Below are 16,035 nucleotides of genomic sequence, written 5' to 3'. Positions count from 1 at the left end.
ATTATTGATGACGTGGCACGATGGTAAACTGTGGACTACGGTAAGTAGGTACATGTATCAATAGTTTTACAATATTATTGTAGCAGGGGCATAGGTAAGCACGAAGACATAGTGTTGTTTGATTTACAAGCCACCTACCCGTCTTAAGATACTTTTGAATAAATCAATATTTTGGGACAACTCACATACGGTCAAACTAAGCAGAGGTGGTATGGTAACCAAATAACTTATGAACTTACTTATATACATATATTTACATACTTATATAGATACATTAACAACCAGGCTCAGACTAATCACACAAATGAATATTTATCTCAGGCAGAAATTGAATCCACCACATGCGAAAGTAAAATAAATTCATAAGACAATAAATAGACATATAGGATAATACAGAAAGCTTCTAATATAGGCACAGGCAGTGTATCCATAAGTATTCCGTTTGGAGCGAACTGAGCCGCTGTTTCAAATATTTTCTCGTAGGGGATATAGCTCAGTGGTAGAGCGTTCGATCTACAGATCGAAATGTCCTCGGTTCGAACCCGAGTGTCCCCTGTCGTTTCAGTCACAGCTTTTTGTTTTTTTACCTGAGGTTGTAAATATTTTATAAGAAAGTTAAGTAAATGTTAACAATATTATTATAGTAAATGAATGACATGGCCATTGCTGGCCATTTTGCATTTTGTAGTGACAAAGAAATTATAAATTTACTTACTAAGGTTCGTATTAATGGGTTTCAGGGGAATTCACAGTCGTATAAACCTATATTGCGACGTATATATTCTTTTATTTTTGACATAATATTAAGTACGTTTAATTGTCTGCTCAAAGAAAAGTCCTGCTTATAAAAAAATATTTACTGTGTGTGTGTATATATGTTCTTAAATATTTTTTATTTAATTATTAAAAGTTAAAAACGACGTTAAGTACGAAGTTTGAAGCCAATTCCAGCACTATATAAATACATAATATGGTACCGCAAAACAGACACTTAACGTACTCGTACGTAATAGATTATTTCAATTCTTGTGACATTTGAAATGCCGAGGCTAAAAAAAGAAAAATCATATCCCGGGTAGGATTCGGACTCGCCACACGCGGCGCTACGTTTAAAGCAGCGAGGTGACCACGTTGACGACTGCGCCAAACGTGCAATTAGGTACGTGTTGTATTTTTCATCACTAGCTGTATACCTATCACTTCAAATAACAAAGTTCCAAGCGGGGTCCAGTTCCAAAGTGTGGATTCGTTTGCCGATCACGAGAAACCGGGTTCGATTCTTGGGACTCTCTAGTGAAACTTTAGCCTTTGAGAGGTTCTGGAAATCCTTCCAACTAATACTGACGTAGAATTTAGTTGTAAACCTCCTTGTAGTTATTTCATTAGTTCTGTAGTTTATAGGAAAAGTAATAAAGGATACTCCGTGGCGAGGTGAGTAGTGTATCTGAAGGTGGATCAAGAGGTCTCGCATTCAAGTCCCGGGCCGGGCAAAGTTTTAGTTAATATAAGAGTATTTCTCAATAGTAGCCAAAAGCATGGTAACGTGCTAGTATTAGACTGAATGAATATTGTTAAAGTAGAAACGTGGTTGTATTTCATACAACTCTGCCTAGGCCTTTAGGTATAAAACACGTGATACAATGTATCAAATAAGGAATCATTGGGTTATTAGGGAATTTATAAAAGTATTACATACTATGCTTAGCGTAACTTTAGTTGTACGACTTCGACCGCCGGAATAACAAAATCACGCAGTATTTTTATTTTAAAATAAACAAACTAGAGATTGCGGTATTGTTTACCTCAATAGAGCGAGGATATTCGTTTTCTAAAAACTGGAAAACCTATTTGTCTATTTCTGATTAAAAATCTAGGAAAATGTGTTCTAGCTCAAAAGGAACGAATACCAATACAAAATTTCGTGCCCTATCAAATTCTTTAGCAGAAGATTTTATAAAAAATATTTAATTCGAAGCATGAAATTTTGTGTTTCTAGCTCCAATAATGAATTAATCTTTATGCAACCTTTCATTACCTGTTTCAACTTCGGAGGGTGATTTTTTGAACCTTAGAAGATGATTAGATAATATAATTAGTATTACATATACCTACCTACTAATCAAAACCTGCGAATAAAATTTTGGCTTGAATTAAAATAACTCTTGTAATGAGGGTATGGCTCACAAATGTTAGAATAATTGGATTTTTTAGATAATATGCGAATAGTTGTAAGCCAATATCAATTCGCCCTAAGACCAAAGTCTAGATCTACAGATAGATACGCTAAGTACCTTCTTAAACTGCAATAATTTTGTGATAGATGATTGCGCATTTCTCTTTGCAAATATTTCGTATATGTAGAGGTAATAATTTGTTATCTATTTGCATAATGCAGACAATGAATAAATTAATATTATCATAAGTATTTTATAAGTTTATATCCGCTTATTATTTTAGGTATTTTCTTCAAAGAGATCATTGTGCAATACATAATATAATTAAATAGGTAACTAGTAATCCTCTTGCTAATCTCAAAGATTTGTGTTAGTATTGGTAGAAAGATACGAATGACAGCAAACTATAGAATGCTAATATTAACTACAAGTAGATAATTGTTGGCTAAGCAAATACAGAGTGTTGGACAGAAAGTTGTCCAAACTATAAGAGGCATCTGATCTCGACTGCTGCCGACACATTTGTACAATTTATCATTAGGTATTTATTTTTTTTACCCGGGGATCTTACACTTTTAAAAAAACTTGTTCAGTTAAACTCCCCTCTGAAATATTGTGCCATTTGCACTACAACATTTCGAGCTAATAAACTATGTTGTAAAAAGAATCGAGCACCTAAGATTATTAGGAATTATTAAATCATTAATTGATATAAACAAGTTTTCTGATTTTGATATTGTTTTCAGTTGATTTAAGTACACATTTTTTTTACGAAAAACACGTGCAAGAATTTCTGTCTTCAAGTTTCGGCAACTGGACGGGCCACGGCGGTTGCAACGTCTTAACCAATTGCACATTTACTGTACATATATCGTAGAAAAAATATTTGGACTAATGGTAATATAGTAAACAGCAATACTTTAATAGGCCTTATTTTAAAATAACATCATTAAAATCAGTTTGAAAACACAAACTTTTCATTTAATAATTTGCCAAAAAATATTAGCTTAATTTTATATTTAATTTTTATCTAAAACAGTCAGGTGTATATCGGACCTGTAGGTATAAAGGGTTAGTTTCTTTAAGCCTACCAGCATAACTTGCAATCCACAAAAATAACATACCTACCCACTATCATACCTATTGTTATTGAAACGTGATAAAATGAATGTCCTACACCTAAATAGATAATAGTAGTAAATTACTTTCTAATACATTAATTGCTCAACTGAAGTAATTTTGGGAATAAGTATAACACAATAGTACTTATAAGTTTTCTAGAAAAAGCTATGTCGGTAGGAACCCACTGGTATACATGCGAAGATAATTCTAGAAATATGCATATAAAAATATTTTTGAAAATAAGTGGGTGTAAATTAGGTAGTTTTAAGTAGATTAACAAGATCGCAGGAGGTAAATAGGTATCTGTTATAATACTGATAATACTCTTTCGAAAAGCGATTATCGCAATTCGTTAAAAACTCTGATAAATGAGCAATAACATCTTAACGAAAAACAAAGTATCAAACAAGAAGATTTCGACAATCGTGATATCGCTAACTTTTGGTGACTGCCAAACAATTTAACAAGAACCGCTTGTATCACGCTAAATGAGCCAATGTTTCAGACAAACTACAAGCAAACGTAGGTATTACGCTGTAATACGTAAGTACATCTGTATCTTTCGTAGCAAAGATTTTTTTTAGCGGCTATCTGAAATCTGACTAAAGCGAATTTGTCTAATCGCACTTTTCGGCCATCGCAGTTTGCATACGCCATTTAAAATAATTACTTGATATTACTTTTGGGACGGCTGAGTCCCCAAAACAATGAGCAATGGCGAGAATTGACGAAACTACGAAAGTGCTAAGAGAAAAAGAGCGAGGTAACTAAACACTGAAAAGTTCACAGTGAAAATTAAAGACAGTTAATAAACTTTAAAGCCTATCTTCAATTTGCCAAAATATGGAATAAATAAAGTTGCGTATAGTATTATTGTTAGAAAATGTTTTAATTTTATGCGTAAAAGGTTGCACTAAAAGGGTAAAGTTGAACAGAATTTTGTGGCTTCGCATTTGGACCCGTAGTGCCATCTGTGGAGGAAAGTAGGAACTATTTTAGTTCTCAAAGCTGACTGTAGAGGCGCCACACGCTAAAGTATTGACCGGTGGCCTGCTTGTCCTCCTCATCCCACTGTGTTGTTCAGGACATACCTAGCGTTCTACAGTTTTTAAATACGCAGTTTTTTTCTCCTTTTTGATTGAAGTTCCTTTGTTTTGTTTCACTTCGTAGGTGTATGACATCTGGCGTTTTGTTATGAACTCCTTTGAGAATTGTTAGAAAGTTCATCATATTAAAAAATGTATTATTATTATGATTTCATTTAGGTTTAAAAAAACTTAATTAGCGTCTAATAATCCACTAGCTAAGCTCAATAACTACTCTAGGTAATACCAACAGTAGGATCTACATAAGTAACAGAATATTTTATCCTGTTATAAACTTTTGTTTTTACTTCGTCTATTGTGTAAGGAGTCGTAGTAAATAAAAAACAATATTTATGATTATAATTTATTGAAGGTAGTTCTATTACGTTTGGTAATTGACTGTATATGATAGATCACCGATAAATGCAATAAATCTGTAATTATTAAAGAGCACGACAGTTTAAAAAATATTTGCAAATCCAAATTAATGCATTTAATTTAAAACTAATTACATAAAATCAGTCATAATTTATATTCTTCACTATTCCCACTAAATAACGAGTTAATATTTTCACTGTGCGTTAAGACAATATAAAAGATAAGTAGACCTTAGTACCTGTGACTCTTAATAACAAACAATTCTATGAGACACTATTGAGTATTGACATAATTGCTTGTTGACAATCAAAAAAGTTATGCGAATCGGAAACGATAGTGTTTGTTACTGCTTAAAATCATGTGATCGAATGCGATAAAACAAATGTTGTTCAATGAGATTAAACAAATTGGCCCACTGTTTTTCGTTATTATTTGCCTTATTTTTGTTTATTCATGTATGGAAATTAAACATCGTTTTTAAGAACATTTTTACAAAAAGTTTGGTTATTAGGAGTCACGGTGACAAACATTTAGGCCTAAGAAAAAATACAAAAATATAATGGATTGTGGTTAAAACATACAATCAAATCAGTCTGATAAACCATTATAATATCACAATTATCATGTTAGTATAATGGTGACTAGTGTACAATATAAAAGAAACAGTAAGGGCCAGTTTCACAGCGTAAGTGTCAGATAACCAATCCGGAAGATAAAGTGACATAATATCATCATCATACAGAGAAAAATTTGAAAACCACTGTCAATGTTCTCTTTGATAAGTTATCCAATATTTATCCAGAAGTGAAACCGGGCCTTAAACACGTACAGTAAGAATACGAACTCGACAAATCAGTACTACAGACTGAGATCACTTCACATGAAGTTTACAATGGCCTTACAAGATAAAACACTGATACTTAAGAAACACCCTAATTCCCGACAGGTTAGATTCAGGCTGCCACTTTTCAAATTTTTCATTTTTCCTTCAATTTTATATCATTACGTAAGGCTTGCTACACATTCGGTTCGACAATATTCATCGAACAACAAAGCCGTCTCGACTCACTTGTTCGGCTTGTGCCGATCGCGTTCATCTACACGTATTCGATTAAGCCACCCGGCTAGGCCGATTAAAGCAGAACCAAATATGTGTGTAGCCTGACTTTTCAACCCTAAAAATTTTATAACGTCTAAACATTTAACATTGCTTGTGTTTCGTAATATAATATCCGTATTTTCAGTCTAGCCTGAATCTACACTAATCGATAATAAAAACAAATGACACTTAACCAATCTAAAAAGTACTTAAAAATATAATTTTCAACAAATAATCTACATTTGGAAATGTAACATAATATACATTTTGCTGCACGGTCTCTCTTTACTTATAAAACTGTTTTAAATTCTCATTTGATAGATGTCCCAAATATTGTTTAAATAGTTAACATAACAGAGATGAACACATTACAAGAGTTAGTACATGTTAAGTCAATATTATTATGTGGTGGGCTAAAATCCACACACAGTCCATAGCGTAATTATTATTGTAACTAATTAGCAATTCCGATATCATAAAACGTTTATAAGTAAAAAGATTTACTCTTTATCAAATAAAATCATCAATCACCGATTACCACACGGTATACCTATAATGCCACGCTTTATAAATACAGTTGAACATTTTAGTTATTTTTTTCAGATTTTCTCGAAATATAATAGAAAAATACAGAATATTTATAAAGTTTTCTTCCAAATATAATTTTAAAATGTTGTTGAAGAAGTATAAAAATATAACTTTTGATATTTTCGAAGGGCGTGACATTATTATCTGAGCACTTATTGCAAAATGCCTGAAGCTGGATGGTACAAACGGTCCTTCCAAGTAGCGCACACATTATGATTTAACAATTACAACAACGATAAAAAGCTGCTTTAGACGAACGCACGAAATAATCCAATAATTCCATCGTGTTTACATAAGAAGAACTAAGGAATAGTGTCATGACATTTAGTTCCAGTTTCACCACTTATAGATAGATCACTATGCGCTAGATAACGTAGCGACGAATATCAGTCAAATATTGTTCGAATTCCGCAAAGTGAACAATTATGTAACTACAGGTGGTGAAACCGATGTTATAAGAAACACATAAACCAAATCCAGGGGAAACTAGTTTGCTTTGTTAAAATACATATAATTAGAAGTTACATTTGTACATAAATTCTTTAGATTTGTTCACTGGGAGTTACTTTAGACAACGTTAGATCACATAATGACGAGTAATAGAAACTGTTATATTCCCAAACGTATGAAGTCGAGGGAGAAGGCCGTCTCAAGGCGGGGTGCGAGCGACTGACGTCACGGGGTACAGGGGGGCCTACAACAGCGATTAAACTCTGAACTCTTAACGTGACAAATAACTATTGGTCCCGACCAACTGGTCAGAGACACTGAACTATTATATCTATAAATTGTGTCATAATGAGCACTAACATTTATAATATCTATTATTTTTATTAACAGGACGACACATAAAGCTCCGCTTGAAGGCGGTCAGAGAGTGGAGAGACGGCCTCGAGACCATGTTGATCGACTGGCCTGGTGTGGGACTAAAACTTGATTACAATCGGTATGATTAAGAACCGAGATAGATATCCATTGAACATTCAACACCGATAAAATAGTTGAACATCGATAACAACATTGAGATTATTATACCAGTAGTAAGTAGTACAATGATTATAATCGATACATTCATCGTAATCGTGAAACGGGCTACATCGTAGACGATTGCTGTGCTACACTACGAAAGTTCGTAAGAGAACGTCTATTTGAACGTTATTACATAGATTCTCTATGTGCCTGTCACAGTGTGTCGAGTGTCCACATACCACACAACGACTACCTCGACCTGAAAACTCGTTCGTAACATAGAGATATGTGCGAAATACAACGTCTCGGCGTTTGTAGTACCATATTACATAAACTGATGAGAACATCTATTTCACAATCTTAAAGGAACGTACTCTATCACATAGTGAATATATAATATAATACTGAAAGTATGCAACTATTTCAACAGATAAATATGCCAGCACAGTATTTATTATTTGTTACAGAACACCATGTGTCACCGAGTGTGTGCCGGATATCATGTCGAGTTGAAGTATCTTCAAATATTACAGACAATTATATCATTACATTAATAACTAACACCAATGTATCTATGTTTATTAGTAAATCATCTTCATCATATATGTAGGACACCAATTATTTTTTTGTTAAATGATTTCCCATTTTATTTTATATTTATTTAGAAAACAAATAGCGTCCAGGCCAATGTGCCGTACAATTTAATATAAATTGATTTATATTGCGAGTGGAATAAATCTTTTATTATTTAACTTACATTCAAATCTTTACTCGAGTATCCCCCAGTTAAAACATTTTAACGTAGCTTTGGAGTCTAGCACAGGAAATGATAATTTCCCGCAAACCGAACCATTCATTCGTAACACAATGTACACGCAGAAAGTTTACTTCCCACTCCGCAATAAATGGTATTTGATATAACGTACGTATTTTAAATCTATTAGCTAAAAGTAAACATTGAAATAGTTGGGTTCAAAAGAACCGCCCATCTAGCGATCAGTTGTTGATCCAGTTCAATATATCATAACACTTATTAGATAGAGCGCACTCGGCGTAATTCTACTCAGTCGGTGGTGCCGTGAGCAGGAGCCACTACCGCAGTACGAACGTCGCGCGGCAACACTTCCAGCACGTCCATTCGGCATCACGCGACTTCGCTCATAGAAAAGACACTACAAGAGCGAACACGACACGTCGCGCAATCTTAATACACGTACATCTGTAGCCTAATACAATACAGGTACAGCAAGATTACATCACTACAATTATTTAAAATCCATAGTAACAATGGACGCGCTGAAACATTTATATATTTTAGGAAACTTTCTAAACGTTACTGTGATACAGTATACATGCGAGAAATGCCGTTCGTACTATTGTAGATCGCCAGCATTCAAGATATTAACCTCGACACGACGTATAAACGCTTATACCGCCCAAAAATATGTAACGCACTCGTGTACGTCGATATAATATAATATTTAAATGTAAATACAATAAAATTGTAGGCTCGCAGCTAACAAGAGCACTGGTATTCAAGTTCGTTCGTAAATTCGTACCGCCGAGGGCGAAGCCTCCCGGCAACGCTCAGTCCTAGTATCGAGTGGTGGCAACGAGATGTAGCCGCGCAGCATCATATAATATTGTTCACAAGCTGTCCGACGCATTCACAACGTTTGCGTACTAAAATCCACTTTGAGTCAATTTAGAATCAAAAACAATATGAAAGCCGTGTTTCGGGGAGCAAATGTCTATTATGTGTAGGCCAGTTTTGGGTGGGCCGCGGATGATTTAATGATCGAATTTTAGTATGGAATCGATGGAGAAGTCAGCCCTGCGTCGTTGCTCGAGCATGATGAACGTTTGGACAGTGCGCAGCGCATCCGGGTCGGCTGAGGAGGGCCCCGGGGTGGCCGAAGGCTGGCCACCGCCTCCGCCGCCACCCATCTCCTTTCAGCTGGGCTTTTGTTGTACTTCTCTCATAATTAGCTGCTATCACACCAAGTATTCACACATCAGTTTATATGACAGGTAAGGTCATCGATAAAAGGGGTAAGAGTAATGTGTCGCTATGGTACGTTGGTCACATGTACGGTACCTGGTGGGAGCGCTCAGATGTAATGGTCTCAGCAGCGCGAACTTGCGGCGGCGGTGGCCGCACTTGCGCTCCGTTCTCGCGCTGCATCTGGCACCGGCTCGGCTCCGGCGGTCCGCTAGTCACTGCACTCACACATTATAATGTTATACCATATATTTAAAAAAACTATAAACATATTGAATAAAATACCCAAGTCATAATAGCTTGAATGCCACACTATGTTTGACACAGAGTAGCAGCTCAATCCACCTCAATATGAATGGTAATTCCACAAAGCTGGCTAAGTGTAGTTAGAGGAAAAAAAATACACGAAATTTAAGTATACATCATAATAACATGTTAGAAATATTTACAAGTGTTCCAAAGATAGACGAGTGAATGTCAGACATACCAGTTGTGAGCGGTATAGCAAGTCGTGCGTTGACGGCTAGGAGATGATCGCGGCGCAACTGCAGGCTGCCTACATGGTCCTCCAGCCTAACGTTTTCCGTACGCAGCTGATGCAAGCACGACAATAGCGACGCAACTGTACAGTATAAAATATGAAATACACCTATGTAGACATCCAGATAGCATACAATCTCGTCCAAATGTATTGTAGATGCCAAAGTGTTGAAATAAATTGTACCAAGAAAGCAATAATGTTGATGTAATTGTTAATTCAAAGATACTAGGATAAAATAACGAATATTGCGCGAAAAAAAATTAAAAGCAGAATCAATGAAATAAAATCAATATGTCTACATTCAATACAATTTAATTATACATACTATCAAAATGCTGAGCTTGCTCCATCAGGAACTGTGAGCCTTGCTCCCACTGCCTCTCCAGCAGCTGGTCGAGGCTCTGCGCGCCGGAAGAACCACGCCCGGAGCTGTTGTTAGCTCCCTGTTGTACAAACAGTTTAACTGTATAATTTATGAATAATATATCTAAGTGTGAATTCTTCAATTTAATAAGTGTGAATATTCAAAAATTGTTACAGGAAACATTTATCTTTATAGAATGGTGATCGCCAACGTCTCAACTTCACAGATGTCATGACTATAGTTACCCATTAAATAATTTATATTTAATTAACAATCACTTAGAATTTGACCAATTTTATAAGTAGCTAAGCTGGCATTGCTTTGGACGAGTGCTTTTCAGAGTTAAAAGACCACTATATCACAGTGGATAGGAATCTTGTCTCTTATTAGTATAGGTTTTCGTACCGCAGCTGCCTTGTTCATGAGCGGCGGCGGGATCAGCGGGTCGGCGCCCGCGGTGCCGGCAGCATGGGCCGCGAGCTCGGCGCTCAGCTGTTCCTGCAGGCACGCCGCCGCGCCGCTCTCCGGGTTCAGCTCGTTGCCCAGCATGTGAGGCGCCGTGCACGATACACCCATCCTAAATCAACAAATAATCATATTGTTAATGTAAGAATTAACATTAGAACTTGTTAATAAATAAAATTGTAAAATACATCGTTTAGTGCAATAATGAAGTTAACATTCATGTCTTTTTAAAATATTATAAAGAATTCAAGGCAACCTTAAAACTTTAAACAAGTGACTGAAGAAATATTGCCGATATTTGCCTTGCTCGGCAAAAAAGAAATATTTATCAGGGCGACGGTTATGTACAACATTCCAAGGCATTTATAGAGCTTTTTAAGGCAGTTATTATAATAATACAATATTTTGTGAAGACCTGTCCCCAAAATCAGAAGAAATTAAAGAAAAAAATAGTGAAATAAGGACCAATAATTTTATTGCAGGTAATATAAAAAGGTACTTACTTGGACGCTTCCATTTTAGGTTTGAGCGGGCGCTCCGAGCCTGCAAGAGAACACAAATAACATTAGAATAACAAAATCAAGTTATGAATAACACATAATCTCCTGTGACCTTCCTCTTCCTCTTGTAAAATAACAAATCAGGGACATCTAACTGAATATATTCAAAGTAATGTATTTACTGAAATACATGATCGTTTTTTTCTTTGTTTGCTGCAAACAGCATGTTCAATATTCCAGAATAATCTTTATACTCTTAAGAAGTCTTTTAGTACTCCAATAATAAACATGGGCTTTAGTATACAAGATACGTGCGACTAACGTATACGCGCATAAAGCATTGTACGTCAATACAAGAAAATAAATACAAAAGCAATGTCGTATTTAAAACTAACACGGTCTTATACTAAAACTAATATCAAACGTGACATTTCAAATAATACTTTGCATATTACGCAATTTTTTATGCAAGTTACTATGTCGTGGAAAGAACCAAGTGTTGTGGGAGTAACTTTATGATAGTTTGTGTAAGTGAAGTGTGCAAGCGATACTTACTCGGCGAGCTGGGCGGTGAATCTTTGATGGTCTCTTGGTAGATAGGCGGCGGAGTTGGCTGCGGCTGTCGGCGCACGCTCGCCAAGCTCTGTGTGGTCACCGTCTCTGTAAAACAATTTTGTAAGTGTTTAGTAAATTCAGATATTCACACTATAATAGAAAATTCTGAACTATATTTCAACCTGTAGTGAAACGTTGTCTTTATTTGAGGACTTCTCTTTATGAAAGGCTTTAAGAACTGTATGGCTTTTTCTATTGCTTCTTTTATTTGTGTAATCAACATTTGTTATATTTTTCAAATCTTACTATCAACAAATGTAAGTACAGGTAAATCTATACGATATGTTAGCTCTAACTGTCGTAACTGGTGATTTTGTTTTAGTCTGTGTTGTCACATGGTCTTTTTCAATTATGACCATATTAAAATTACCACACAAATGAACTCAATGAAGTGTACTTTAGTTATTCGATCAATAAATGTTTACTTACGCATAGCCTGTGGTGCATTAGCCATGGCTACAACAGAGGTCATAGCAGCTCGCTTCTTGTTGCGAATGGTGGTAGGGGGCATGGGGCCCATGTTGGGGCCCAAGTCCTTACTAGTGCCGGCCATACCACTCACACTGTTGACAATAGAGAATTCTATATAGAAAGCTGTTTCAGTTAATATAGAAAGTATACACCCTATCATATACATTGAGCCATGGAAAAATCATTGCAAAGCATATCACGCCAGCGGATATAACTTGATTACTTGACAATTGATGTTTATGCCTAACTTCATTAGCCGCAGTTGTACGAATTTTAATGTAATATGCTATAATAGTGCCGTTACCTCGTGAAAGAGAACTGCTAACCACTCAGCTTTGACAGTTATAGTCGTATACAAAGTGATAATCATTACTTATTTTTGTGTGGTACCTAGAGACTACCTGTCTGCTACACAATAGCACTATCTGAAGATTTAATACTGGAAATAGTTCATTAAGAGTTATTAACAATAAAATTTTCATGACTTAGAAAAGTAAGCACAGCGATGTCGCTTGTAAAGCATTACAAATTAGCAGCCAAAATAGCATACGCCAGCTATATTTTTTGTCGCATCTCGAAATATTGCATGGCATTCAATCGTCTTAGTCTAAATTGGTATTGATAATATTGTTCAAGGTTCTTTCACTAATCAGTTTGAACTTGATATGTTTTTTACTCATTAAAGGCGCATCAGCATTAGTTACTACGCACAGCTTAGCAAAATACTATGATATATTTTATTATAGACAATAAAAGATTAATTTTGAGAATGGATACAAAAGGCAACTTTTTTGTTCAATTGGGTTTCAATACGTCTATCACGTATCTCAGTTACAATTATTTGAAAGCAAGTATACTGTGCATCGTCTTCTCTTTTAGATTACAGTGATTAACACTTATAGTGATTGTAGTGTTACGAATAGTGGCCATCAATTTGATGTACACTAGTTGCCAATTGAGATACGTTGTACGCATACTGATTTATGATTCCGATAAGTATTAGTTAGCTTATCAGATAGATTTATGACAGTGGTCTTCATACTTTTTTTCATACAAAACAACTGTCAAAGTTCATTTCTTGATGAAATGATTATCAGACACCTAATTATAACAACTGGTAAAACTGGCCCTCCACTTCTATTCTACTAATATTTAGTTAACAAATATTAGTATTTTTCTTATTTATATAGTAAAAGTTACGTTGTAAGTATAAAAAAATGTTAAAACAAATATTTAAATATATTATGTCAAATTGTTTATATGTATTTATTGCATTCTTGTATTTTTTTTAAACTACGCTCAGCCGCAAAGCCAGACAAGCATGTGCAAATGCTACACCGTGGCAACACTAACAATAAAATATTAAAATATTTATAAATTCGCTTTATACAAAAACATGCCAGCCTTGTTCCAATTCACTTGGTTGAAGTATTACAAAGGCATTTTCAAGTAAAATTTTATTGTTTACGCTCCGTTCGAGTGGGATTTATGGTATATAGTTCAGGGCTCTGTCTGCAATACATAATAATATTATTATACAGACCTCGTCATAATTTCTATTCATACGTTGTTGAATAAGTATTTTATTTTAATACAAAAGTAACCATAACCTGATTTGATATCTAAGGGTAAAAGAACCAAGTTTATGCAGCTACTTTCGAGTCGGGAGCCTCTAATAAATATATTCCAAATTTCTTATAAAAAAAAATATTTTAATGTCCCAGGAATTGAACCCGGGGAATTTGCAATTGGATTCTCTTTTATTGGCGTCTAAAAAACTAGGCTATAAAAATAAATTACAGGTTTGCCTTTTTTAAAAATAATTATTTATAGAATGCAGATCTATACATTTTAATAGCCACTCCTAGCATTTTTATTATACCATCAATTAATAAATATTAAACTTTACGCTAAGCTGTGAACATTACATCTGTCAGACATTTAACACGTACCCAAGTAAACGAGATATAGAATCGAATAAAGTTGGAAACAAATCGAGTCTTCCATACTCGATGCAAGGAGCAAGTACCGCCTCCCCATTCTATAATAATTACGTGTCATTCTATACTACCATTGTTAATAATAGACATCAATTCTGTCAGTTAAAAGTATTACACAAAAATATCTGAAATTATATCTACGGGCAGCTGATAAAAATGACGATAAATACAGCTGTCCATGACAAAACTTATATATATTTGTCAAATGTTAATTACGCAAGCCAGTTAGTAAGCACATTCTTGGTGTCACAAGTCTTGGTGACATAAAAAAACCGTGTTAAATACATATTTTTTAATCGAAAGATCTTAAACATTAACAGGATATTTATAGATCTTAAATCATTTAAGATCTATAAATATCCTGTTAATGGTTTCTATATGAAACTGAGGCTTTATCGAATTCATTTATTTTGTTTACCAACAAAGATAAACCAACGAAAAATGTTAATGAATGTAATAGAAAAGTTGTAACAGTGAGTAATACTTGCCCAGGTTTATTAGGATCTTGTTGCATTTCGTAGGCCACGTTGAGTCCTCCCCAGGAACGACTGGGAATTGCATGCGGTGAATGCCCTGTGATGCTAGTGTCCATCGCCGCCTGTAAACGATCACAACACTACTTAAACCACACACAGCCACCAACGAAGAGCACTTCTGCAACTTGCCCGTTCAAAATTAATACAAATAAAATCATCACAGTACTGAGGTACTTTATATCGCTCAAATATGTACGTACGCAAAGTGGCGTCAGAAAACAACATGTGTTCAGTCATCATAAATAAATTATGTGAATTACATGTCCTTATAAAACATATCGCTTCCATACACATAGTTGTACAACTTGCAAACGTTAAATAGGTCACCACACAAAGAGTGACATCACATTATACCGAATTGTATTTTATTTGATATTCATAAGTGTTCCCAATGAGTCTAAATGAGGCGAATAATTTTTTGAGTTCGATTTTGACATATCAAACGATGCTGTTATGACTCTTCATTCATTTGTCGCTTATCTATAGCAATATATATATTTTGTTAAACCCGGCAAACTAACGGCGCTATTTTGATCTTTCATCCGATAAATGAAATACATATTACTTCAATGGAACCGATTCGGAACGCAATCAAAATTGGGTCAATTAAATCAATTGGATTCTGAATTTAAAAATAATATCGTAATTGATCCCTAACCCAGATTCTATATATCGGCAAATGGCATTACATACGTATTGACAAATTGAAAAAAAAAAAACTTTACGCTAACAAGCTATAAAGATAAATCACCACGATTCACAAAACTTTCGAGAGAAAACAAAGTTACATCACGAAAAAGCAATTACGTATTACTTCTTTTGAATGAAGAAATATTTTAAATAAAAAGCAATTGTTTCCTCAAAAACAAAAGAGTTGAGGAAACCTGTAATAAAGTTCGAGTACGAAACAAACGCTCAATAAACTTTTGCAAAGTGAGTGGCTTCGGCACCAGACGAAAGATAACTTTTTAACTAAGTTCTAGCAAAGAATCAGTTATAAGGTTTGAACGTTTCGCAACCACTGATTCGCGGGAGACTCACACGTGTCACGAATGATACAAACACAACATAAAATCACACGCTATTAACTTACCATGATACATTTAAAGTTTGTTCCAATTTATTT

The 16,035-nt window shown here is 34.7% G+C and overlaps 1 protein-coding gene and 1 non-coding gene across 6 annotated transcripts in view; one reads left to right on the top strand and one right to left on the bottom strand.

The window, feature by feature from the left end:
- The first annotated feature begins 482 nt into the window (after positions 1 to 482).
- Positions 483 to 555, top strand: TRNAV-UAC (transfer RNA valine (anticodon UAC)). The gene has a single exon. It is a non-coding gene; the product is annotated as a tRNA-Val (tRNA).
- A 4,176-nt stretch (positions 556 to 4,731) lies between these two features.
- Positions 4,732 to 16,035, bottom strand: part of Alh (coiled coil domain containing protein Alhambra) — a 33,721-nt gene continuing 22,417 nt past the window's right edge. For 4 of the 5 annotated variants that reach the window (XM_076134369.1, XM_076134371.1, XM_076134370.1 and 1 more), the window contains 9 exons: positions 14,862 to 14,971; positions 12,332 to 12,465; positions 11,843 to 11,947; positions 11,291 to 11,330; positions 10,728 to 10,899; positions 10,284 to 10,401; positions 9,905 to 10,039; positions 9,514 to 9,635; positions 4,732 to 9,407 (listed from right to left, as the gene is read on the bottom strand). In XM_076134369.1, the coding sequence (XP_075990484.1) occupies positions 9,369 to 9,407; positions 9,514 to 9,635; positions 9,905 to 10,039; positions 10,284 to 10,401; positions 10,728 to 10,899; positions 11,291 to 11,330; positions 11,843 to 11,947; positions 12,332 to 12,465; positions 14,862 to 14,971 (975 nt within the window). In that variant the 3' untranslated portion in view covers positions 4,732 to 9,368. The remainder of the gene's footprint in view (positions 9,408 to 9,513; positions 9,636 to 9,904; positions 10,040 to 10,283; positions 10,402 to 10,727; positions 10,900 to 11,290; positions 11,331 to 11,842; positions 11,948 to 12,331; positions 12,466 to 14,861; positions 14,972 to 16,035) is intronic. The other variant, XM_076134375.1, reaches the window with a different exon arrangement.

This window comes from Anticarsia gemmatalis, chromosome Z (genome assembly GCF_050436995.1).
Source record: "Anticarsia gemmatalis isolate Benzon Research Colony breed Stoneville strain chromosome Z, ilAntGemm2 primary, whole genome shotgun sequence".
NCBI classification, from domain to species: Eukaryota; Metazoa; Arthropoda; class Insecta; order Lepidoptera; family Erebidae; genus Anticarsia; species Anticarsia gemmatalis.
This window is presented reverse-complemented; position numbering and strand designations above follow the sequence as displayed.